Source organism: Podarcis pityusensis (assembly GCF_964106645.2).
Source record: "Podarcis pityusensis genome assembly, chromosome: 1".
NCBI classification, from domain to species: Eukaryota; Metazoa; Chordata; class Lepidosauria; order Squamata; family Lacertidae; genus Podarcis; species Podarcis pityusensis.
The window spans coordinates 71,074,880-71,099,815 of record NC_138028.1 but is presented as its reverse complement, the minus strand read 5'-3'; the positions used below and the strand labels follow the sequence as shown (position 1 = coordinate 71,099,815).

The window sequence follows — 24,936 nt, the reverse complement described above, 5'->3', positions numbered from 1 at the left end:
TCCAAGCTGGTGGCCATCACATCTTGCAGTAACAAAGTTTGTAGCTGAATTGTGCACTGTGTAAAATAGCATGTATTTAGTCTGCACTGCATCTTCCGACATTCATTCAATAACCTCTGGTTCTAGCACAGTAAGAGAGAAAACTTACACCAGGCATAATTTATACACCTCTATCATGTCTTCTCTTACTAGCCTTTTTGCTAAACTAAAAATGCGCAAACACTGCAACCTTTTTTCTTAGATGGATTGCTCCAGTTCCTTGATAATTTTGATTGCAGTTTTCTGCACCCTTTCCAGCTCTACAATATAATTTTCGAGGTGTGGTAACCAGAACGGTAAGCAGTATTTCAACTTTGGCTGCTCTATTGATTTGTAGTTGCTTGCTACACAATGTGGGTCAACCCTACTCCAGCCTGGTATGCAATTGGTAACATAGTTTTCTGGATAACTGTCATTATTTGTAATATGCAGGACAGATATTATACAAGTGAGACCTTCAACAAAATGTTGCAGTGTGAAGTCTTCTTGTTCAGAGTTCCAGCCAATCGGCCATGCCCTTTTCTATAGTACTCCATTCCACTCCCTCCTCTCATCCAATGTTCTGCCCTCTCACCTTCCCAACACAATCAGCATTCCATGTTGACTTTGCTGTCGTGGGGGCTGTTTTCCCATTCACAGTTTTTTGCATACTTCTGCAAACCTTGGGGTTTTACCAAGCATGCTGATACCGCCCTCTTGTTCATGAGCAGTGACATTTTGGCTACACAAGAATGGGCAATTGGATAATTTTATCTATTGATATTTATTAAATTTCTATACCACTCTTCATCTGAGGATCACAAGGTGGTTTATAATATTATGAGTTCGCTATTAGTATAGATGATGATATCCAGTGTCTTCAAGTCATTTGCAAAACATGCAATATCATATATGAACAAGCAACTAGATAGATGCTTAATGATAGCATGCTTATGAAAATCTTAACAAAATGAAATAATCTTATGAGATATATAGTGCTGTTATTTTTTAAAAATCATATTGCTCCAGAGACACTTCCACAAATTATCTATCCTAAAATATAATTATAAAGTAGTAATATGCTTTTATCCTACCAGCTCGTCTGGAGCCTGTATTATGAGTCAGGGTCACTGAAGATGATCTTTGTTTTGGTATTGTCAACAGGTTCATGTTGAAAGGCCCATTTGGATAAGATCCTTGGCTAATTGAAAACAGAAAAAAGTATTATTATACTCAATAAAGGGTAGGTACACATATTTTAATCTTCTAATTAAAATGTAAACAATCAAAGCAAAATTAGAGTTAAATGCACCCTGTGCACAAGGATCTCTAGATGCAAGTACGGAATCAACAGCTATAATAAAGAGCACTTAAAATTAGGAGAAAGCCTTCAAAAAATTAGTAATCTTAACTTGCATAAGTCTTCTTTAAAAACATAGTTAAAATTTTGAACAGAAAGATTGCCAAGTATCTAAGATGGCAATCACATAAACCTGAAATGTCAGATACACTGAAGACATTGTCATCCAGCTCTCCAGAGTTTACCCGGAGTGATACTCTGCTCACAGGATGCTCCAACTAGAATAAAGTTTTATCTAACGGATTTAACATGAGCAACACCAGAACTTAATGCCACTTTTAGCAGGTCATCCCAGAAAAATGTGAAATATGACATTAATGTATTTGCATCAGCTTCCTCTTGCTAAAGAAGATTCTTTTAATCTGCAGTAGCACTCTTTCAGAAAAGAAATGGGCAGAACAGTCCAAACGCCTGATCTACTGTTTTGGAAGGAGTTTAGATGGAGCAGAAATGTCATGGAGAGTACTCAGTGGAAACCACCAAGATGGAACACTTTGGGGACAGGATCTACTGGATCCTGAGTCAGCCCTGCTACCTACATGATGGCAACAGGCCTGAATCCAGTAAAAGGCTATTTCCCCCCCTCCCATTTCAACCCTGCACCTTCCTCCCTGGGCAATGCTAGCAGTGCTGCTGTGGATGTAGCACTCCATCAAGCCCCTCCAGTGCCAACCAGGGATTAGAACTACAGTCTAAATTGTTCTTTCAGTTGAAAAATCTTGTGAATAGCTCATTCCATTGCATATTTAACAAGATCTTGATCAATGCTATTGGTGCTTTATTCAAATGTAATGCTACATAGCATTAAGGAAATACTCTTTTAATTTCTATGCTCAGTACTTTTCACCTTTGATAACTGACTATAAACTGACACTTATGTTGCTAAAGCATGCCATCTGCTGTTTGAAAGCTTGAAGATACATACACAGCACAATATTTAATATACATGATGTCTAATCCAGGAAGCATTCAGACCCTGCTATTTTATTTTCTGGGTGGAGAAAGCAATTTTTAAATACATTTTGCATAAACCTCAAACAGCAATTTCCTTCCCTTATTTTTTTATTTATAAAAATATTTATAGACCATCCCTCATATAAAATACCAGGGTGGTGTAGAACAAAATTTGTAAGTGCAAAAAACAAAACAAAAAACCATAAAAATAATACAGAATGATCATAGAAATTATTGGTCCTTCTTTAAAAAACTTAAACCACTGAACAGGCCTGCCAACATATTTTTTACGGTATCTGTATCTTAACTAGATCTACTGGTTAGCCCCTTGATCATCAACCTGTAAAATAATAAAAAAGGTAACACGTCGTGAAAAATCTTGCCGTGAAGTGTGATGGTCTAAGTTTATTTAGGATAAAAAATATTTATACTATCCATTACTTGTTTATAATGAGTCATATGTTGTCTCTTATGTAACTGGAAAATTTAAAACTGATTTAATTTTTTTTATTACTGTCACTAAATAATATGCAGAGTATGACACTGAAGGACATGAGCCCTAAAATGAACAAATGGGTCTTGGAGACTAGAACATCTTATGTTCTGGGGACAACATCAGGTTCTAGCAATGGAGAAGAAAAAAACCAGAAATAAATGACAGCTTTCATTTCTTCCTAAGATCTGTCAAAAATCTGTCCTAACTGGTAGGACAAACATGGCACAGTCCCTCAGCATTTCAAAATCTTCTCTCCCAAGGACAAAACAGTGGGAATACAGCATTTTTCTACCAAAGGTCTTTCAGGCAGCTGTCTTTCTAACAGAGTAGAGTAATGGAGCAGGAGTGCATGTAGTTATGATCTCTTACTGCTGCCTAATTACTTGCAGCAGCCAGGCTTGTTTCTTCTTTCCTGAATCTGTTCAGGAATCTGCCATCATTTCCCAAACTCTCTTCCAGGACTAACATCTCTGAAACAGCAGTTGTCCCATCGTATAGCTACAGTCAAACCTTGGTTGTCGAACAAAATCCATTCCGTAAGCCCTTTCAGCTTCCAAAATGTTTGACAACTGAGGTTTGGCTTCCGATTGGTTGCAGAAGCTTCCTGCACTCAAGTGGAAGCTGTGTCGGACATCTGGCTTCCAAAAAACATTCGAAAACTGGAGCATTTACTTCCGGGTTTTCGGTGTTCAGGAGCCAAAACATTCCAAAACGGAGGTGTTTGGGATCCAAGGTTTGACTGTACTATAAATGGCTACATTTTGCACAAACCACCAGCAGCGTTGGGGAATATAGCCTATCTGCTACAGCTGGCCATAGCTAGAGCCACAGGCAAGCTGCACAAATTATAAACGTAGCTACTTAAGAGTCTAGATTCTGAATGTTCTCTTTGTCTTGAGACTGGGATGAGATACCAAACAAGGTCAGTGGAACAGTCTTTAATTTTTAACTATATGATACCTCAGAAAAGTGGTGCATTTTTAGCTTTTTAGGAGGCGGGAAGACTGTTATAAAGCACTGCAGTGCTCCAAACCTCCTACTTTCTTTGCCAGTGCAAAGAAAAGAACTTCTCCTATACAGTATATTTGGTTCTCAAGGTTAGGAACAAATTATTATCTGCTGTAATATTTGAAAAAACTGTAAAAACTGATCTAGTTACTAACTACAATACAAAACAAGCAGAAAACCAATAAATCTGTGATGATTAATAAACATAGTTCACCTACTGCGCCATAAGACTTTCAAGAGCAAAACAAAAGTAGAGCAGTGTGTTATTGTCAGCCACTCTTGTTATATTACTTTCCTATGTTTCAGCCCAAGAGAGAGATGGATGGGTGGATCTTCTTTCACTATCTCATAAATGGTGACTATACAGAATGTTACGATTTATCTTTCATCGTAATTTCCTTTAGAACCTTAAGTTCAGAATTAGTGGTTGTCATCAAATATTAACTGCATATTCAAGTGCCATACTTCAAATATCCTGGATGAATGAAGCTATACAAGCATACTTTATAAGTTTTAAACATTTGATTGCAGCACTTACGGAAAATTAATTCAATTCAAAATATGTCTGTCCTCCTTCCGATCCCAACTCAACTTTTAATTTCAGCACTTAAGAAATACCTCATAATACTGTGAATTCTATAGTGATAAAATATTTACCTTGAAGAATTATACTCATGATGCAATCTTTTGCCATTATTGCGTTCCCACCTAGAAGATGGTTCCATGGGCAGTGAGACCAAAGTTCCTGAACTCCGCCTTAACTGTGGTGTTGGTAAGCTATTTCGGCTGTTTAGCCCCTGTTGAACAAGTTGATAAAGTTTACATTTTTCTGATAAAACAGCTCTCTTCCACACTTCCGTGGTAATATACACTTTTACTAAGCATTGCTCAGTTTAAATTAAGCGTATTAAGCTATATTATAACTGGCTGAACTGATTTAACTTTAAACAGCTATATAGAAAAATAACAGCTGAATCCTGGATAAGTGTCTAGCTCTTTTGTACCATTTGTATTGCTATCCTATGTTTCCTAAAGGAACGGTTCGCAATAATAATAATAATTCTGTAGTATAATGAACTTTTGGTAGTGAAGCCTCTGATTAGCTGAGCTGGAAGGATACATAATATTGTTCAGTGTCTCAATAAATTATTTTTTTTGTAACCCAGCATCTAAAAGGAATAGAAATTTGTCAGTTTGGATAGAATTAACTATAATTCACACTAGAAGAATAGGAAAATTACCATATGGGGGAAATTGCTTAGAGGTATTCTGATATATATATATATTGACCTTATGCAGTTTACGGTCCCCTCTTTCAGATGAGTCTTCCATTTCTGGACAGGGATAAAAGCCCGGAAAGGGGGTAAACATGTTAGCCTTTGGCCTGCATGAACCTGCAAAAGCACTTATCAAGCTATTGATGTTTCGGAGGGAAGAAATCACATGTGGAGGAAGGACTGGATCATTCAGAAGGTCAGTCATCATGTTGCGAGTCTCATTTAGTACAGAAAAATCAACTCCGGTTACACTGCAAGCATTCTAGAACAGAGAAACATGCTGTTAGCTATCAACAACAAAAGCCTTTTGTTATTGTAAGGTCAATTTATCAAAATATTAAAAGAAATCTTACTGTGGATTTCAGTAAGATGCACATTAAACTGAATGGATTTTTAGATACATAGATATCCACAAATAATGCTCATCTAAGTATTCTGTAATATTAAATTAATTAAAACAGACCATTTGATGTAAGGTCATTTATTTACAATTTAGCAGAAAAATAATTTCAAATTGTACCATTTATTCCTTTCTCCACACATAGATTGAAGGAACGGTGAATTTCTTGCAGTTTCCATGCAATACATGCAGGCTTATTACTTAAAAGAGTTAACAAATCTCCTGCTGTTCTTTGTTGAAATAATACCATATTTTCTGAGCAAAGTACAATATGTTATACCTGGGAAAACATGATACTTCCCTAACCCCAATAAGCTATATGCACTGCTACTCACCATGCGGGAAAATCTTACTATTTATTTTTTAAATTGCATTGTAATAAGCAGCTCCCTCTGAGACTGTGCCTGTGTAAGGCTAACTTCTCCTCCGCCCTCTTCATGCCTCTCCTGGTTCTTGGGAGAGCAGCGGGGAAGAGAGCTTGTCTCAGCAGGACAGGGAGACACCTGTGCCTCTTCAACAGCCACTCTGCTTCTTGGCCTCCCTCCTCTCCTGCTTCAGCTTCTACCTCTGATTCTGGACTGCTCTCTGCCACAGACTCTGCCACAGACTCCCTCTGCTCACTATTACCTTTTCAGCTTCCAACACCTCCCCTTCCCAGGCTTCTCCCTCTTCTCACTCATCACTGTCCCAACACCTGAGCTTTCTTCCCTGGGTGGTTCCCCAGCTGGTTCCTCCCATCATTTCTCTGCATCCAACCAGTCCATGACAATGATACTTGGGTACTGTGCTAAAGGAAATCACCAGTCCCCAGACTCTGAGCCTTCTTTCCTTGGATGCTCCCCAGCTAGTTCTTCCCACCATTCTTCTGTGGCCAACCAGTCTGTGACAAGGGGGTACTACCTCTAGCACTGAACTGTCTGTGCAGTTCTACTTGGAGTATCTCTTTCGCCTTTTCAAACTGTCTAGGAGGAAGAAAGAGCCCAAGCCTGATGGTTCCATAGTGTCTCTCTGGTGCAAAATTGCAAAACTGCATTACAGAGGGAGAGTGAAAAAGAAAGACCAGGAGAAGGCAAGCCAAGCACAACTGTCTCTAGAAAGTCCATCAAACCTAGAGTACAGCTTTCAGAAGTGCATAATACAGAAGTGTTTCCTCCCTATTTCTGAAAAAGAAAGGGGAAGAAGAGAGGCAGCCCCACCACGTAGCCTTTCAAAAAGAGCCATTTTAAAGCCAGGCTCTATGCAGAAGGCAGAGTACATAGTGGTTTCACTTTCTGAAGGGAAAGGCTCAACCTTTCTAAATGCTATGACTGAGTTGGTTAGAGGGACAGAATACAGGGAGGAAACAGAAAGTATAGCAAATACAGAGTGGCTAGCTTGATTTGCATTCTTTCTCCTCTCTTCTTCAACCTAATCCGCACCACAGGAGGCTAGAATAAAGTCAGAAAAACACACTCAAATCCAGCCAGCCTTCAAGATAGCAGAGCAGAGATCATCTCCTTTCCAGAATAAAGAGAAGAAAGCCACAAATAGCTATGGTAGCCAAAAGAGGTAGGGCTCCTCTTTTGTGTAAAAGATGGAATTGGGGTGCATCAGGTGTTAGGAGAGAGGTAGTACCTCTGGTGGGGGACACATTATTCCTTCTGGGATAGTTTGTCCACCTTTGGTCCCCACTCTGCACTCAGCTCTCACCTGTGGCTTCTAAAACCTGCCAGAATGCAAAAGCAGCCACATCCCGGGAAATGGCTTTGACTGGCAGCTAAACCAGGTGAGAGGAGATGATGGTTCTCAAACCCTTGGTGAGATAGGGGCTTCCGCTACATGCAAAGACAGGCTCCGGCAGATTGAGTGGACAAGACCAATAGTGGGTCCAATGGTCAAAAAGGCAGTTTCTGCATGTGCTGTAGAGGAAGAGAGGGGCAGATAAGACCCATCAACCTGGGAAGAAAGCCCATTTAGGAATAGGAAAACTCTGATTCTAAACCTCTGCTGCCTTGTGGGACACCTTTGGAAGAAATGGCTAAGGAGTAAACCCTGCCCAAATTCAGAGTCCCTAGGACGGTTGGGTGGCACATTGTACACCCCATTCCAGCAATTCCTGCAGCCAAACTATTTCCAAATGTCTTGCTCTGCTTTCCTTTGGACCACATCAACAAGGCCTTTTCATCTGAGCAGCCCAGGACCTCCATACACACTGCCCAGGCTTGTGCCCAAGGGAGGTCACTTTGGTGCTGCTAACTCAGAGGTTTTAGTTCACCCCCAGAGGCGCACTCTTGAGACAGATGGATGCAAGAAGAGCAAGAAGAGGGAATTTCAACATTTGTTCTGGGTTGTCCTTCCTCCTATTCCAGGGAGGGAGGAAGAATCAGCCCCATGCTCTATATTGGGGGGGGGGATGAAATTATTTTAAGTAAAGTTCTGCTCTGAAGGATGCACACTGGGATCCTCTCTCTCCCTTCTAAGAAGGTGAGTGTTCACAAAAATGAGTTGTCTGGCTGGTTGCCCAGAGGGAATTTTCATTCACCCCAGGCTCCCAGATGGTTATTTGCTAGCCTGGTCTAAGGCTCTCCAACTCTCTATATTCCTTTTGTTGTTCATTATGTTCTCCTGGATGGAGAAGATGCAGATAGGACTCAATATTCCCTTTTTCTAATGTACGATTATGCCCATTGTAGGCCTGCTTATGTGCATCCCTACATGATCCTGAAACTACTTACTAATTATTGCCTTGACGTTTGCTTCTGGGGAAAACGAAAGATACAGACTGATTTTTCTTTTAAATCTTAGTACAGTACTAGTTCTGCCTCTTTAAACATTTTAAACATTACATAATTATTATTCTGAAACAGCTGGCCTACGTACATCACCTTAATGCCCTGCCTTATGAGAGTGGGATGACAGTTCTTATTTCAACTGTTCTTCAGGTCTCTGATCAGGATCAAAGGTTGCAGCCAAACCCTGGAATTAGGGACTAATTAACAAGTAAGTTTACCTTATTTTGGGCCTATGGTCTAAAATATTCATTCCCATCTTTGTGTTCGAAGCAGGGGGAAAGTAAAATGACACACCAGATATGTGAGTGGATCTCCCAACACACACACACACACACACACACACACACAAACACGGGCTTGGAGACAATTTATTGGATCAATTTATTGGGTGAGAGGAGTATAGTAACTCCTATAACTTAATGTATTTTATTCCTAGTACATTAATTCCTTGTGAGTTAAATGTAATATCTCTATTGGACAGATGAAAAGCCCACCTGCGTCAAATGTTGTGAGAGGCAAGAGAGCATTACCATCTCACACCAGACACTGAATGTAAATAGGCTAGGACAAACCCAGACCTGCCCTGGGAAGCCCAGACTTATCTGGCTATATATCATATATGAATAACCATTTCTAAATCAGTTTATGCCATCACATATATTTTATAGCCAAGTTTCCTACAACATACAGCCAAGTCCTGTGTCAGGGGCCTTTAGTACAATTTGCAGAAGCTCTACTCTACTGCCAAGTTAGAAGAGAGACTTTGATTTCTGAGTCAAAACTACTGTCTTTTTGGCATGGATCTTCTGCACCTCCTTAAAATATAGCTTACCTGCTTATTGCTTGGGCAAGTATATGACAAAAGAACTCTCCTGCTCTTTTTATTTGAATGCAAATCTATGCTGCTTTCATGAAAAGCTGCACCTGCTGAAATCCTGCTCAGCAATTAGAGATGTAGGAACCCTGTTCTCTTTTGCATCTGGTAATCCTAGGGGAGATTATAACTTCTTCCATCCCAGATTAATATCTGCTCTGGATGGGTTTACACGTCCTCTGGAGGAGCAAGCACAAAGCTTAGGGGTATCCATTATTCTCTCTTGAGGCTTGAGTGGCCTCAGTGGCATGGATTACCTTCCATCAACTGCACACCTAGTTGCATGATTATCTGGACTGGAACAGCCTTGCTTTTGTTGTCTATGTTCTGGTAACCTCTATGAGAGATAGCTAATGGATGCCAAGTGCAACTGCCAGCTTCCAGTCTCTAACCACTTAGATCTTTGAGGCTGGATGCTAGGCCTAGGTGAAAAAGGGAAGGACCAACACATTTTCTGGATTGCCAGAAATGTCTGCACATTCTGGAAGAGATAGAGACAGTAACGGTCAATGTACTTAGAAGAAGAATAACAGAAGAAAGAGATAAGAGAGTTTTATGAGGATGAGTGCCTGGAAGAGTTGACATAAATAAATCACATAGCAGATAAAATGAGAATGCAGAGCAAATTCAGAGATGCAGTTCAAGCAGCCTTGCCAGAGAAAGTGCAGGAACTATAGCAGTTCAGTTTAGAGGCTCCAGCTACACCTAAGAACCAATGTGAAACTTTTGAAAGTCAGTGTAAAATCATTGTTTAGAGAATCACCATGCCAGTTTCTTGGTTTGGATGGAGCAGTAAACTATGGCTTGCTCAAGCCAGGAAGTTATTAATTAATTGGAACACATGAGGGGGAAGGGAGGGTGGAGGTATGCTACCCACAGACTTGATTGTGAAATATCATATACTGGTTATATTTAGATATACTGACCTGATAATGAGGTTTATACCACTGCTTTAAGTCCCAGTCCCAAAGGATCATCTGTAAGACAACAAAACTGGAAGTTATAAACAAACAATAAATATTTTGCAAATCGAACACTTGTTACTATCTATCTAAATGACTAGATTAACAGTATAGCATTCAGTTGCTGTAGTTACACTCCAATAAGCATAACCAAGTGAAAAAGGAACTGTACGTAATGCACTTAAGTCTGCTTAGCACAGTTATTGAAACTTAATTATGTGGTAGTAGCAGTATTATTATTATTATTATTCTTGTGAGTTTCCCTATTTAATGTGCCAAACCAAGCTTTCAGGTATTAGAATACGAATTATAGCTATAATTAAGATACTTCTAAACCATCAAAAGATACAGGCCCCAATTTAGCAAGAGGCAGTTACCTTAGGACACTTCCAAGAAGCTGCTGCATGAGGGAGGGAAATCCCCTGCATCCGGCAGCCCTGGGAAGAGAATCCAAGCACTGTGCTCATAAAGTTCCCTCATCTATTTGCCCCTACTGAAGGACACAGTCCAGAATGTCTTCCTCAAACCGGATAAAGGAAAACTACCTAAACCGACCTACACAGCTCCTTTCAAACTTCTGCTGCACGGATTATTTGATTTCATATAATACTTAAATTACTTAAAATTCCAAACTATATTAAAAATTACAGTATAAATTGTTGACAAAAATATCAACATTGGTACACTTGGATTTTTAAAAAATATTTAGTGCTAATAATCACTAGTCAGGTGAAGAGAATATATCTCACTTTAAGATACAAGACATTCCACTGTGATTTAGCCTAGACAAGTTAAGAGACGACTCAAATCCAAATGAAGGAAAACTCTAGTTGAATGTAACTGAACACTGGTGAGGGCTCATCATCATGCCTACCTAGTGGCAGTGAAGGCAGCAAATAAGGCATACTTTGCTGCCTCCAATGCATTCTCATTTGAGTTGTCCAACAGAGCCTTTCCAGGTATTGAGGAACCTTTTATAGTCTGGCCTGAAGGAGATGACAGAACAGATGGTAGCTCCCTGTGAGTTGTTTGCAAAGCTTTTTGAGGATCAAATTGCTTGCATCCACTGGGACCCTGACTCCACTGTTACAGCAGATGAATCTTGAGAGGTGCGCAGAGCACTGTCTAGTCCTGTTATGTTGGATGAGTTTCAATTAGTAAGGCTCAAGGATGTGTTCAGTAATATTCTTTTAACATTTTACAACATTCCACAAGGTGGCACTCAAATCTAAAATCTTAAGAGAAGCATTTTTTAATGCAGAGCAGCAGAGGTAAATTGCAGATTCAATGCACAGTACTGAGTATCATTCACTACTGTAAGATTAGTAAAGGACCCCCCTAGACGGTTAAGTCCAGTCAAAGGCGACCATGGGGTTGCAGTGCTCATCTTGCTTCAGGCTGAGGGAGCCGGCGTTTGTCCACAGACAGCTTTCCGGGTCATGTGGCCAGCATGACTAAACCACTTCTGGCGCAATGGAACACTGTGATGGAAACCAGAGCACATGGAAACACTGTTTACCTTCCCGCCACAGCGGTACCTATTCATTTACTTGCACTGGTGTGCTTTCGAACTGCTAGGTAGGCAGGAGAGGAGAAGAAGAGTTTGGATTTGATATCCCGCTTTATCACTACCCAAAGGAGTCTCAAAGCAGCTAACATTCTCCTTTCCCTTCCTCCCCCACAACACTCTGTGAGGTGAGTGGGGCTGAGAGACTTCAAAGAAGTGTGACTGGCCCAAGGTCACCCAGCAGCTGCATGTGGAGGAGTGGAGACGCGAACCCGGTTCCCCAGATTACGAGTCTACCGCTCTTAACCACTACACCACACTGGCTCTCAGGAGCTGGGACAGAGCAACAGGAGCTCACCCCATTGTGTGGATTCGAACCACCGACCTTCTGATCGGCAAGTCCAAGAGACTGCCTTTGACTGTATGGAAAGCATTTTATTTTTTTGGTTATAGATACTGAGCAAGATACAAATAGGTACAGCGATGTTGCATGCCATTCAGCAAAATTTTTGCTCCTTCTACCTCCTTCATACAAACTAATAATATGGACTCCATGCCAATGAAGATTACACGGGAACAAAGCCCTGAGATATTTTGATGAAGGGTGGTATATAATTCTAATAAATAAATAAATAAATAAATAAATAAAAGCAAGGTCCCTTGTCACCATTATTGTTTGTTGGAATCGACACCAGAGGCATTCAGATCCAATCCACTTCATGTGGCAGCCCTGCAAAAGTCTTGCAGAAGAACATTTAAAGAAAAGATGCTGAGGCTGCTGATGACCTGAGTGAGCTGAAATAGTAATAGGCGGAGTAAAATGCAAACATGCATAGATTAATGAAATACAGGCTTTAAGCCATCAAGCTGACTTTGGAACCTTTTTCCCTAAGGAGAAAGGGTGGAAAGAAAGTGTGTTATGGAGAGCCAGTTTAACTTTATGTAGACCAGTGATTTTGCCTTCCATTGCTGGAGGATGCTACAACCCATTTGAGGACATCTCTCTGACATCAGTGAACTTCATTATCACAGGCACTTGGTACAAGTGTGAAGTTGTAGCACTCTAGATCAGTGAAATGTCAGAGATGAGACCTCAGCCCTCTGTAAGGTCTTCCATGTGTGCTAGATTACTTGGGGAAAGGGGAAGGCTAGCAGCAACCACAAATAATGGGGACTCTCCCACAGACAATTTTTTGGGGGAGGGGACACTGGGAGGCACACCCTGTTTGCACAAATGCAAACACTTGCACAGTGCTTGCACTGACAGAACTCAACAGGGTCACAATTTAAGAAAATAAAATGGTCTGGGAGATAAAAGGGACAATGACAATTACATTATAAACTTCTTTAAACTAAAAAATAAGTCTAAATGCCTACTTCTTAAGTGCTACTGCAAAGGAGGCTGAGCTGGGCAGAGAGCAGAGCTCTCAGGTGTGGTGGTATCTCTGGAGCTCTGCCCAAGAGGTAGATGAATTTCTCACTCTTAGATCCTGGAATGCCTCTCTCTAGCAGTCAAGGTAAAGGTAAAGAGACCCCTGACGGTTAAGTCCAGCCGTGAACGACTCTGGGGTTGCGGCACTCATCTCGCTTTACAGGCCGAGGGAACCGGCGTTTGTCTGCTCCGCAGGCAGTTTTTCTGGGTCATGTGGCTAGCATGGCTAAGCTGCTTCTGGTGCAACAGAACACCAACACCAGAGCAGTGCACAAAAACGCTGTTTACCTTCCCGCTGGGAACCTATTAATCTACTTGCACTTTTTGGTGTGCTTTCGAACTGCTAGGTTGGCAGGAGCTGGAACCGAGTAACGGGAGCTCACCTGGTCGCGGGGATTTGAACTGCCGACCCTTTGATTGGCAAGCCTCAGTGGTTTAGACCACAGCGCCACACGTGTACCACCAACTATTTCCCTATTTTGTTCTCCCTGACCTCTTAGCACACCAATTAGTAGTCATTGGTTCCTAATTTAATTTGTATTCTCTTCTGAATTTCACTGGTGTAGGATATGTATTCTGAATGTTACAGAGGGTCTTTTAAGAAAAGATTTAGTATATACGAGTAGTTATGCATGAGGAGGCATGTGACAGGGAAGAGAGGCAAAAACTTTAAAACTGTTCTATGTATAGTTACTCAAAATGAGGGATGGGGGAAGAATTTGCTTTTTCCACTTTTCACAAAAAGTACAACCCAATCAGATGCTCCCAAACTTCCTTGAAGATTGGAATGCAACTCCCAGTTGGATGGAACACTTTTCTAGATTTTAACACAGTTTTGGTGCACAAATAAATTTTTATTTTACATAAAATATACGCATAAAATGCCTATTTTTGGATTAATGCACTGAAAGCATATTTTATGTTAACTGTACAATCAAAATGCATACAATACAATTAAGGAACTCTTGAGTATTTACAAGAATGAAGTGCGACAGAATTAGGCTGCTCAGTTCATCCCTACTCAAAGGTGACATGTAGTTTAGATGTGTTACTCAATAACTATAATTCCTCAAGGCTGCTGTCTACATACAACTAAATATTTGGAAATGGTTCAGATCTGAAATACTCAACTGAAGATTTGATCAGCATTTGCTCCACTGAGATAAATCACATTCTAAATTAGAGTAAAAATGTCATCTAAAATGTGGTATAGCTGACTTACCGTATTTTTCGCCCTATAGGGCGCACCGGCCCATAGGGCACACTTATTTTTTTGGGGGGGGGGAAATAAAGAAAAAAAATATATCCCCCCCCCCCCCGAGCCCCAAAGAGCAAAGAAGCCATAACAGCGAGCGAGATGGATCCCGCTAGCTGTCTTGGCTTCATTTTTAGCCTTGGGGCTGGGGGTCTGGGAGCGATGGTGAGGTTGTGCTCAACCTCGCCATCACTCCCGGAGCTTGCTGCTATCCGAAGCCTGGGAAGCGCGGCGCTGTAGCCCGCTGTGCACCCCGGGCTTAGGGCAACTCCCTCCGGGCGCCACAGGCTTGCGGATAGCTGCCCTAAGCCGCGCACAGTGCCGCGCTCCCCAGGCTTCGGGCTGCAGGCAGCTATCCGCAAGGCTTCGGAGCCCGCGGGAGTTGCACCGACCCCTCTCGCTCTCCAGGCTTCAGTGAAAGCCTGCATTCGCCCCATAGGACGCACACACATTTCCCCTTCATTTTTGGAGGGGAAAAAGTGTGTCCTATAGGGCGAAAAATACAGTAAGTATGTTTGAAAATAGGTACTAAAACCAGAGACATGAAGTTATGGTGAATGTATCTAGTAAAATAACAGATGGATCATATACATTTTTTCACAAATAAGGCAACACCTGCAAGATAAGAATGAGTTTGTAACATTAACAATGTGGAACCCTAATAATAACCTGATTGTTATTAGCAGATCAAATAAGCTAGCATTTTAATGTAAAATGTATGTGCTATGAAAAACACAAATAAAAGTATTTTGCTACATTATTTTTTCCATCTTCAAGACTAGGAATAGTTTGGGTATTTTATTGATTAAAACATGATTTGTACTTGCTAGCAGCATCTGTTTGACACTGGTTAGGCACTAACTCAGTAAATAAATATTTCCATAGCAACTTAGCACAAAATTAACTAAACAAAGATACTAACACCATAGCAACTTGAAATCAGAAATCTTTTTCAATATTCTTTTGAGAAGAAGAAGAGAGGCAACAAGAAGATTGTTTTATTGTTACCCATATTTTATGAAGAATTTCTACCTTTTAAAGACACAAAGCTTTTAAGCTACTATGAAATATTTCCTTCTCTAGCTTTTATGCCATGCATAGTTGCAAAGGAAAAAGGTACAGTGTTGGGTCTGACAGTTGTCCCGCCATTTCTGCAAAGACAAACTATATGTTGGGCAATTCCAGAAACTGGCTAAAATTATTTTAATTGTCTGACCTATTGTAAGTAAGTAAGACTGGCTGGTGAACTGGTATTTTATGAACTGGAACACTACTTCCATTTGTTCTAGAAACAAAAGGATGGGAATCAATAGCAAAGAAGTAGCATTGTTTTCAGATAAAGTTACCCTGAGATAGAGGAAATAAGCTCAAATGTGTCTATGATGGATTTTAGAAACAGTAAATACCTTCATGCATTGTGTAGACAGGGAAATTGGGGGGGGGGGCTGTAAGGAAAACCTTTATATTTGCAGAAATGAAGGCTCAGCCTTTGTGTTTTTCTCCTTCTCTGGAGGCTTGTTTGCAATCAGAAACTTGCTAAACAGGTGAAAGAGGGTCACTTGAACATCTGCTAACTCCTCCCACATTCCATCTACCAGTTGTAGGCAAGGATGGATGGCTTCCTTCCCTCTGCACATTTTACCGTCTAGCTTGATAAAGAGTTCTGGGAACTCAAAAGCTTACATTTCATTTTGTAACATTTTGGTTGGCCTAATAAAGAAGATACTGCTTCAGTAAGGATTTTGGAATTTCTAACAGAAACGGCTGCCTCCTAGTGCTCAGAAGCAGGAAAGCATACAGACTGATTATAGCTCCTGAAAGGGTTCTAAATGTAACTAAGTGTATGTTAAGTGATTCTGTCACTACCATTAATGAAATGCAGATTCAAAATTCTTTTTAAAAAGCATTGCTGAAACAGTAGTAATGTTTATGTTTACAGATTTTTTAAATTTTTAACAGAAGCAGGTCGTCTAAGCCAAAGAGATGCCAATGGTGCAGTCTGGGAAAGAAGCCAGTCTGGCTCATATACAATGGTATATCCAAAGAAGCATTAATAAATCTCCCAACAATACCCAAATTATGCAAACATTTTAGGTCTGGGGCTCCAGACAGGATCTGGATATTATGACACTATCTGAAGAGACTCTGTATACAAAAATGAACTGGAGACAGATAAAAAGACTGTTCTTCTAGAAATAACACTTATAAAAATAACAGCTGAAGGGGAGTCTCAAGAAAATTGATTAAATAATTAAATAAAATTAGAAACTTAGAAAGCATACATACTTCCTTTTCTCTAACATTCACAGACACAACATATAGATATCACCCTCCCTCCATTACACACATACCACAAACACACCTCTCCTTCTCTTACACAAATCACACATGCATACCTCTCTCAATCAATCAATCAATCAATCGCACACACTACTTTAGGAACTTCACCCCCAATTTAGAAAAGCTCCTCCCTGGGGCACCCACCACAAGGTCCACCTTGCTGGTTAACAATAGTATCCTAAGTGTACAGGATGCTGTTCCTTCCTTCCCCCATTTTTTTTAAAGTAAGCCTCAGAATAGGGAAGAAGAGGTGGCTTGGCAGAGATTCCTGTACTGCATTCGGGAGAGGTCTACCAGAAAAAATGCCCTGGATTTGACAATGTTTACGCATTATGCATTTGACAAAGTCATACATAGATTCAATACCTTGTATACCTATTAACTTAAACGTATATATTTTCTAGACATTTTTTGTTGTTGTTTAGTCGTTTAGTCGTGTACGACTCTTCGTGACCCTATGGACCAGAGCACACCAGGCACTCCTGTCTTCCACTGCCTCCCGCAGCTTGGTCAAACTCATGCTGGTAGCTTCGAGAACACTGTCCAACCATCCTCTGTTGTCCCTTTCTCCTTGTGCCCTCAATCTTTCCCAACATCAGGGTCTTTTCTCCAGGGAGTCTTCTCTTCTCATGAGGTGGCCAAAGTATTGGAGCCTCAGCTTCAGGATCTGTTCTTCCAGTGAGCATTCAGGGCTGATTTCCTTAAGAATGGATAGGTTTGATCATCTTGCAGTCCATGGGACTCTCAAAAGTCTCCTCCAGCTGTTCATCTAAACACTTTGCTTTATGGGACATCACAAGAACCCTGCTGAATCAGACCACAGGTCTATCAAGTTCAGCATCTTGTTTCTAACAGGGCCAGAAAGCCTACAAGCAAGACACAAAACAGTAGCCCTTCCCTCTACACCCAGCAATTGATATTTAGAGGCAGTATTTTTCTGAACCTGGAGGTTCCATTTAGCTACTGCAGCTAATGGCTACCAATAAATTATCTATGGATGATAGGGCTCTGAATGTTAAAACCACAACACTTGGGAGCCTGCATCACTTACTCCATGTGTCAAAGCCTGCATCACTTACTCCAAGTGGCATTGACTAGTAGTCCACCAATACAGAAAAAAAATCAAACATGTTAATTTCCCCTGGAATTGAAAATTTAAAGCAGTCTCCACAGCTGTGTGCTGAAGGCATTTCTCCCATTGCTTGCCCTCTCAATAACAATCTTAAAACCACAGTAATTTTCTGTCACTATCTCACCAAGAGTGAAAACTATTTTCATATTTAAAGTGGACAATTCTATGATTCTCTGACCCATACATTGAAGGAAAAGGTACTGAATGTAAAATTACAAATACCCACAGATGAAAACATAACTGTCAGCGGACAGATTGATTCACACACATTATAAAGCACAAATAAATTATTCATTTCCCAACCTTCTGAGAAGTTGCTTTGCAATAATGTAAAAAAAATCTGGGTGGAAAAAGATTTAATTTCAACCAGACCCTTCTGTAAATTTCATAACTGGTTCCAATAAAAATGTGGAATAACAATATTGGTGGTGATGAGAAGGGAATTTATGGAATGGTACAGAAATAGGAGAGCATGAGAAAGTAGGAGGGTGGCAGAAAAAAGGAAAAGAGAGCTGGGAAACACAGAAAAATATAGAATGACAAACAGCAGTCAATTTAAGGCTGCTATTCTATGAACCTCTCAGGTTGCAATTCTATACCTGGAAGTAAGTCCCACTGAATTTAAAGGTGCTAATTTCTGAGTATATATGTGCAGAATTGCAATGTAAGGAAGTGTGTATTTCATTTAAAATATTATAACTGCTGGTATATTTTTTAAAACAAACAAACATGAAATGTCATGTGTTGAAAAAAAGTAAAGCTACTGAAGAAATCTTTTACAATGACATCAGAGATGAGCTACAATTTAATAAATGAAGACCATGTTTTAACAACAGAGAGCCGATGATGGTCAAATACTGGTTGGCTCACAATTAGAATCCTTAGGATACAGTCCCATGACTCCATGATGAAGAAATCTATTGAGACAGAAGCTTTGTCTGAAATGCTCATGTTACAAAGATTTTTAATGGATAAGTTTTTTTAAAAGGACTACATTCTTTCCTAATGTCATACAATAGCCAATGTGAAACTTGTAATACTTTTGTCTCTTTCCAGATTAATTAGATTTCTGAATTTCTTTACATAACCCTAACAGCTCTACTAAAAAAAACAGAGTCTAAGCATTTACCAGACTCATTTGCTTGATCAGGTGACATTAATCAGCTCTAGACAAATCACAGGACCATGTAAAGAATGAAGTTTCGCATTTCAAAAGGCTATCTGGAACAAGAGGTGAACTGAAACCAGATCTGTAGTAGCTAGCCATTTACTGAATGATGTGGCTTCATAATGATTAAAACCTATTGGAATTAGCTCACTAAGCCTACTGAAAACGCAACTGAAAGCAAGGAAAGACAATGTTTGAAAGACAGCAAGTTTTTTCAGATGTCAAGTTATAATGTATGATATTTCTTTCCTGGTTTCACTCATAACAGTTTTGGTATTTGTCTAAGATTCTTTTTTTTTTTTTAATGTGACAAGCATGTTTAAAAATTCCATACAACTGCAGAAGTGTTTCTGTAGTAAAGGAAGTGGCCTTTTCAGTATCATTATAAAGACAGAACATGGTTTCATCACAAAAAAGCAGCAGCACCATGTAAAGATCAAAGAGCAGTAATGCGGGAGAAGGCTTTCTCTGCAGTGGCCCCAAGTTGTGGAAGGTTCTCCCTTTCGAGGAGCATCTGGCACATCTTTCAATGCTTTTCCACAGCGGATCAAGACACATTTTTTGGTCAGTGTCTTTGAAGGGGGAGGATGAGATCTGGAAGTCTCTGATTGCCCACTCAAAGTGTATCTCAAATTCCTCTTTGTCAGTTTATAGTACAGTAAGCCCGCAACCGTGCACATTTAACTTGTGTGCATTCAGCTTTACACACATGGCAATCAATCAATCAATCAATCAATCAATCAATCGGGGATGGAAAGGGGGCAGGGTTTTGGGGAAAATGACTTTGGCAGTCCTACTTGTCATTGAACCCTATGTGTTTTGACTATACAAGCTTTTGTATATTATAGGTATTTACAATGTGCATGCACTTAGTTATTTGGTGTATTTACTGTGCGCTCTTGAGATTTAATAATGCTTAATTTAAATCAATAAATAAAGTTGAACTAGCAAAAAATGTTTGTTTCCAAAATTCTATTTCATTTAACAATGAGAGACTGAGAGAGAAACATACTCAAATATTATCCCCCCCCCCAAAAAAAGTAGAAAGTGTCACTACTCAGCATGACAAGTTGCAGGAGCAGATCTAGTCAGTCTCCACAGATAATCACCCAAGCTTTCTGGTACACCTCCAGCTGACACCAGCAGTTTCTTAGAAACTTTCAATGCAAAATTTCTATTTGTACAAATGAAAGAAGAGTCAGTTTTATTAAAAAAAATACAAAAACATGAATACTTTAAAAGCTTTTTCCGAAGTAGTTAAACTGTGTTTAAATGTTTCACAGCAACTTTTCTAATCTTAATAATACAAAGAACTAGGTCTCCATTTTCTAAGTCTTTTTTCAAAAATCAAAAAACAAAAACCAGCTTTTTTTTTAGCTCCTCATTTACCATTTATTGAAAAACCAGCAATACTTGTTATAGTGATGAGTCTGAACAACTTCCACATATATACACTTTTCCTCCAAGAAAGACTGGTTCTGTAGAGTGAAGTAACTACTACATCAGCCCAGTAGCCATTAGCCAAGCCAGCTTCAGTAGAACACACCAGAGAGAACCAGCTGTTGAAACTCTCCTATCCCAACACTGATTCAGCAAGGTAAGAAACCTAAGTAGCTTGGGAAACATACATCAAAGTAGCACAAGTGCACCACAGATAGTGGAGGCTTATGGCTACTTCTTCACAAAGCACACAGTTAAAAGTATGAAACTTGCTTCCACAGGAGGTACTGATGTCACCAACTGGGATGGCTTTAAAAGAGGACTGGAGGAAAAGGGTATCCATGGCAACTAGCCACGATAGCTATGCTCTGTCTCCACAGTCAGCACAGTAATGCTTCTAAATACCAGGTGCTGGAAACCAAAGAGCAGTGTGCTCTTGTGCACAGGTCCAGCTTGCGTTTCCTTACAGGTTTCTGGTTGGTCACTGTGAGAACAGGATGCTAGACTAGATAGGCTACTGGCCTGATCTAGCAGACTCATCTTATGGCAAAATTCTATTTTATAGCAGGGACCTTGAATCTGGATCCATCAGTTCCATTATTAATGTAAGCAGAGTGCTTCCTAGATAGGCCATCTTTAGTTTCTTCCATCATTCTGAACATAGGATGTGCTGGTAGAAAAAGAAGCCCTGTTTCTATACTTACTACTTCTGTACCTAAGCAAAACCGATTAGTTTTTCAGTTGTAACATTTGCCCACATGCTACAGTACAGCTGGGTGGTTCAGACAAATTCAAACTTATGCTACATACAACCTTATAAGTTCAAATAAGTAGATATTTATGTCAAGACTGCAATCCTAGACACATTTACTAGGCAATAAGCACCTCGCTACACAGTGGGACATTAATTTTGCATAAAGATATATGTAATTGCACCATCAGACTATGAATTTGCATTTTAAAAATGCAAATATGGACTTTCCCATTTTCATACCACAGCAATGTATAATTTATTTCAACATGAAAAATGTATCAAACTATATGCAAATTAGAACTAGTAGCAATATGTATTTTCAATATAGTATTTTAAACTGCTTTTTAATTTTTTTATGGTTTCAACAAAAAGTCTTAATAATTTATCTAAAAACGGATCAGAAAAAACCTTTTTGTTAATAAAATAATAACTTCGTTTTCATTATCAATGGATATAAAATTCTATTATGTTTTTAATATTTATTTTATTACCATTTCCCACAAAAGCTATATCTTCAGAACTGCAACAGTACCACCAGCCTTTTCTTTGTTACAGTCAAGTTCAGCTTACTACACTATCAAAAATAAAAGCACTGTAAGCTAATTGCTGGGAGGAATGACGCAAACAGTTTCCTAGACAACAGCCCATACTGGAGTGCCAGCCCTAGCATTTCCTCATCTGTTTGCACTCACACCAGCAGTCTGACAGTAAAGTCACTACATCCTGTTTTACTCAAAAGACACTGAAATGCAGAATTTAACCCCTGACTATCATTTTTAAAGTTCTCATAGATTCTTTCATACCAGTATTTTGATGTTCCTATTTATTTTTTCATTACATCAAATTAAAACCTTTCTTCAAAACATAACTAAACAAAACTATGCATATATTTGAAAAGACATCTCTAACCACAAGAACAAGTGTGAAAATATGGAAAAGAAATATCTACTGGGAGACAAAGAAAATTAAATAATTTTAAAGTTAACACAAACCAATAACTACAAATTTGCTCTAAATTATAAATAAAACTTCCTCTAAAGGAAATAATTGCTATTGCTAGAAGAGGGGTCTTTCCCTCACATTGTAATGGCTCATACCCTTAACCTCCTCTTTTCAGTCTTTACCTAGTACCTCTTGCATGCACATCAAAGTTTAATAAATAACAAAATGAGTCACATTTTAGTGAAAATAAGCATAAAAATCAAATATATATGTGATACCCAGCTGATGCCATTTGAAGTCATTAATAAACAGTTTGCCTGCAAGAAATGACTCCAGGTAACCAGAAAGTCAAGCATTCACAAAAGTGTGTTCTTTCTGTTTTGCAAATCAAAACTGACTAACTGGTACTGGAGAGCAAGCAAGTTTTTTAAAAAATAAAGCCCATACATACATACATACCTCACTATCTACAAGAGGTAAGACTTGTTAAACATCTATGAGTGCTAACTGAGTTGTAAGGCAGCAGGGGCTTGAAAAATACACAATATGACACAATATGACACTGAAGAGTAGCAATTTCAGTTGTAGCACTATCCAGTTTCACAGGATTGTAAAATTTACTGATCAGAGTAAGCATAAACCTGCTACCTGCTTTTCACATATGTGCATGTCCTGGTACACTTGGAGAATATATTCTCTCTTCCATGTGGCAGCCCTTGAGAAATTTGCAAATGGCTATCATATCTCCTCTCAGTCTCCTCTTTTCCTGGCTAAACATACCCAGCTCCTTCAACTGCTCCTCATAATACTTGGTTTCCAGACCCTTGATCATCTTGGTTGCCCTCTTCCGCACACGTTCCAGTTTTTCAACATCCTTCCCAAACTGTGGTGCCCAGAATTGGACACAGTATTTCAGGTGTGGTCTTTCCAAAGCAGAATAGAGTGGTACTATTACTTCCCTTGATCTGAACACTTTGCGAGAAGCAAAGCTACAGGGAACCAGGCAGAGGGCCTTCTCGGTAGTGGCGCCCGCCCTATGGAACGCCCTCCCATCAGATGTCAAAGCGATAAACAACTACCTGACATTCATAAGACATCTTAAGGGAAGTTTTTAATGTATGATTTTAGTGTATTTTTGGTTTATGTGGAAGCCGCCCAGAGTGGCTGGGTACAAATAATAAGTTGCAGCCTAGAATAGCCTAGAATTGGCCTTTTTTGCATTAGCCACTCTTAAACTGAGAATGTTCCACTTCTGCCCAACCAAATAATTTTTTTTAGCATTAGCCTTTTTTGCCCCAGGCCACCCTACTCCTGCTCCGTGCTTTCCCTGAGTGCTTCTGCTTGTCTGAAAGGTGTCCTTGACTGTAATAATGTCTTTTGCTTGCCTGGATAGAGGATTAAGTAACTGTATGGGTGGGACAGTGTAGAAACCTATAACGGTTGCAATGCTACAATACAGTCTACGGTATGGAGGAAAGAGTTACATTCATTTATTCACCTATTTTTGCCTCTTGTCCCCTACATATCGCTTGCATGTGGGCTGTGGAAGGCTCCCCATGACGGAATGTGGACCTTGGGTTGAAAAAGAATAGCTTTTTATACAGGATAGCTCTACAAACCAAAATGACATAGGCAATTTTCAGACCACCATTCTTTCAGACAGCAGTAGTGCATATGGGCCTTTATAGCAATGGCTGCTACAGTAAGGATGCAATCCAAGATTCAATATTGAAGTAGGGATATCCCAGGATGCACCGTACCCACTTTTTCTCTAGCTCAAATGAGCCCTAATGGGAGTGAGAAAAACCCAAACTATTAGCTATTCTATGGAATGGGCAAAGAATTCAAACAGAAGAGTCCTGTTGGTTCAGACCAAATCCCTATCTAGTCCACCATACTGTTCTCACAGTGGCCAACCAAATGCTTATGGGAGGCTTGTAAGACAAGCTCCATCAGGCTCTTCCCTCAACTGTCATCTACAGTAGCCATTCCATCAGGCTACAGAAGAGAGAGCTAAGACTGCAAGGCCTCTCCATCTGCTCTACTAAAAGACCAACAACATTTGGCTTCCGTCCTTGAATATTTCCATTCCAGCTGCTCATCAAAAGAATTCTGTAACTCAGAATTAGTGTTTCAATTTGCTTTTTTCTTCCTCCCTGACAAACTCTTTTCCTTTTGTGTTATGTCTTTTAGATTATAAATCTGAGGACAGAGACTGTCATATCACTGACATTTTTCAGCCACTCTAGTAACATTTTTTTTAAAAAAAGAGTGGGATAAAAATGCCATAAATAAATAAATAATTTTCAATCTTTGGGTTAGTGCCATATGGGGCTACTTCTAAAGAGCATTAGCATGCTGCTGAGTCATTGGAGAAGGCAGCATTCTGTTTTCACCTTGCTGACTGTAAAAGACATAAACATTAATTGAGAACATTTCTGCAGGGGCAGAGGAAGGGGTGTGTGGTGGGTGCAGTCCACCCCGGGTGTCACTGCTGAGGGGGATGACAAAATGCCGGGCGGCACTCACCACAGGGCCTGCAGCGTGCCAGAGCCACGCATCTCTCCTGGGAGAGAAGCGGTGGCTTGGGCACACCCAGGCTCCGCACTGCCCAAACAGTCCACCCACTGCCTCCCCCCCCAGCTGTAGGGCAGCTGAGTTGGAGGAGGCAGGCAAACTCTGGAGGCCCCATGGTGTGCCCTGCCCCTATGGGCAGCTTGCCCCGCCCCCGGGGTACGCCGCCCCAGGCGCCTGAGCGGCTTCCACCACTGCTGTATTTTTGTACTACAATTCTGGCTTGTGGGAAACTAATTTGTTTCAGCATGGAGTGAGAAAAGTTTAGTATG

The 24,936-nt window shown here is 40.0% G+C and overlaps 1 protein-coding gene across 1 annotated transcript in view; it reads right to left on the bottom strand.

Moving 5' to 3' along the window:
- The window catches only part of PDE3B (phosphodiesterase 3B), a 50,091-nt gene that overhangs the window by 14,307 nt on the left and 10,848 nt on the right, over positions 1 to 24,936 (bottom strand). The window contains exons 2-5 of the mRNA XM_080975133.1: positions 10,085 to 10,135; positions 5,127 to 5,375; positions 4,494 to 4,633; positions 1,113 to 1,219 (exon numbers count right to left, since the gene is read on the bottom strand). Of these exons, the coding sequence (XP_080831259.1) occupies positions 1,113 to 1,219; positions 4,494 to 4,633; positions 5,127 to 5,375; positions 10,085 to 10,135 (547 nt within the window). The remainder of the gene's footprint in view (positions 1 to 1,112; positions 1,220 to 4,493; positions 4,634 to 5,126; positions 5,376 to 10,084; positions 10,136 to 24,936) is intronic.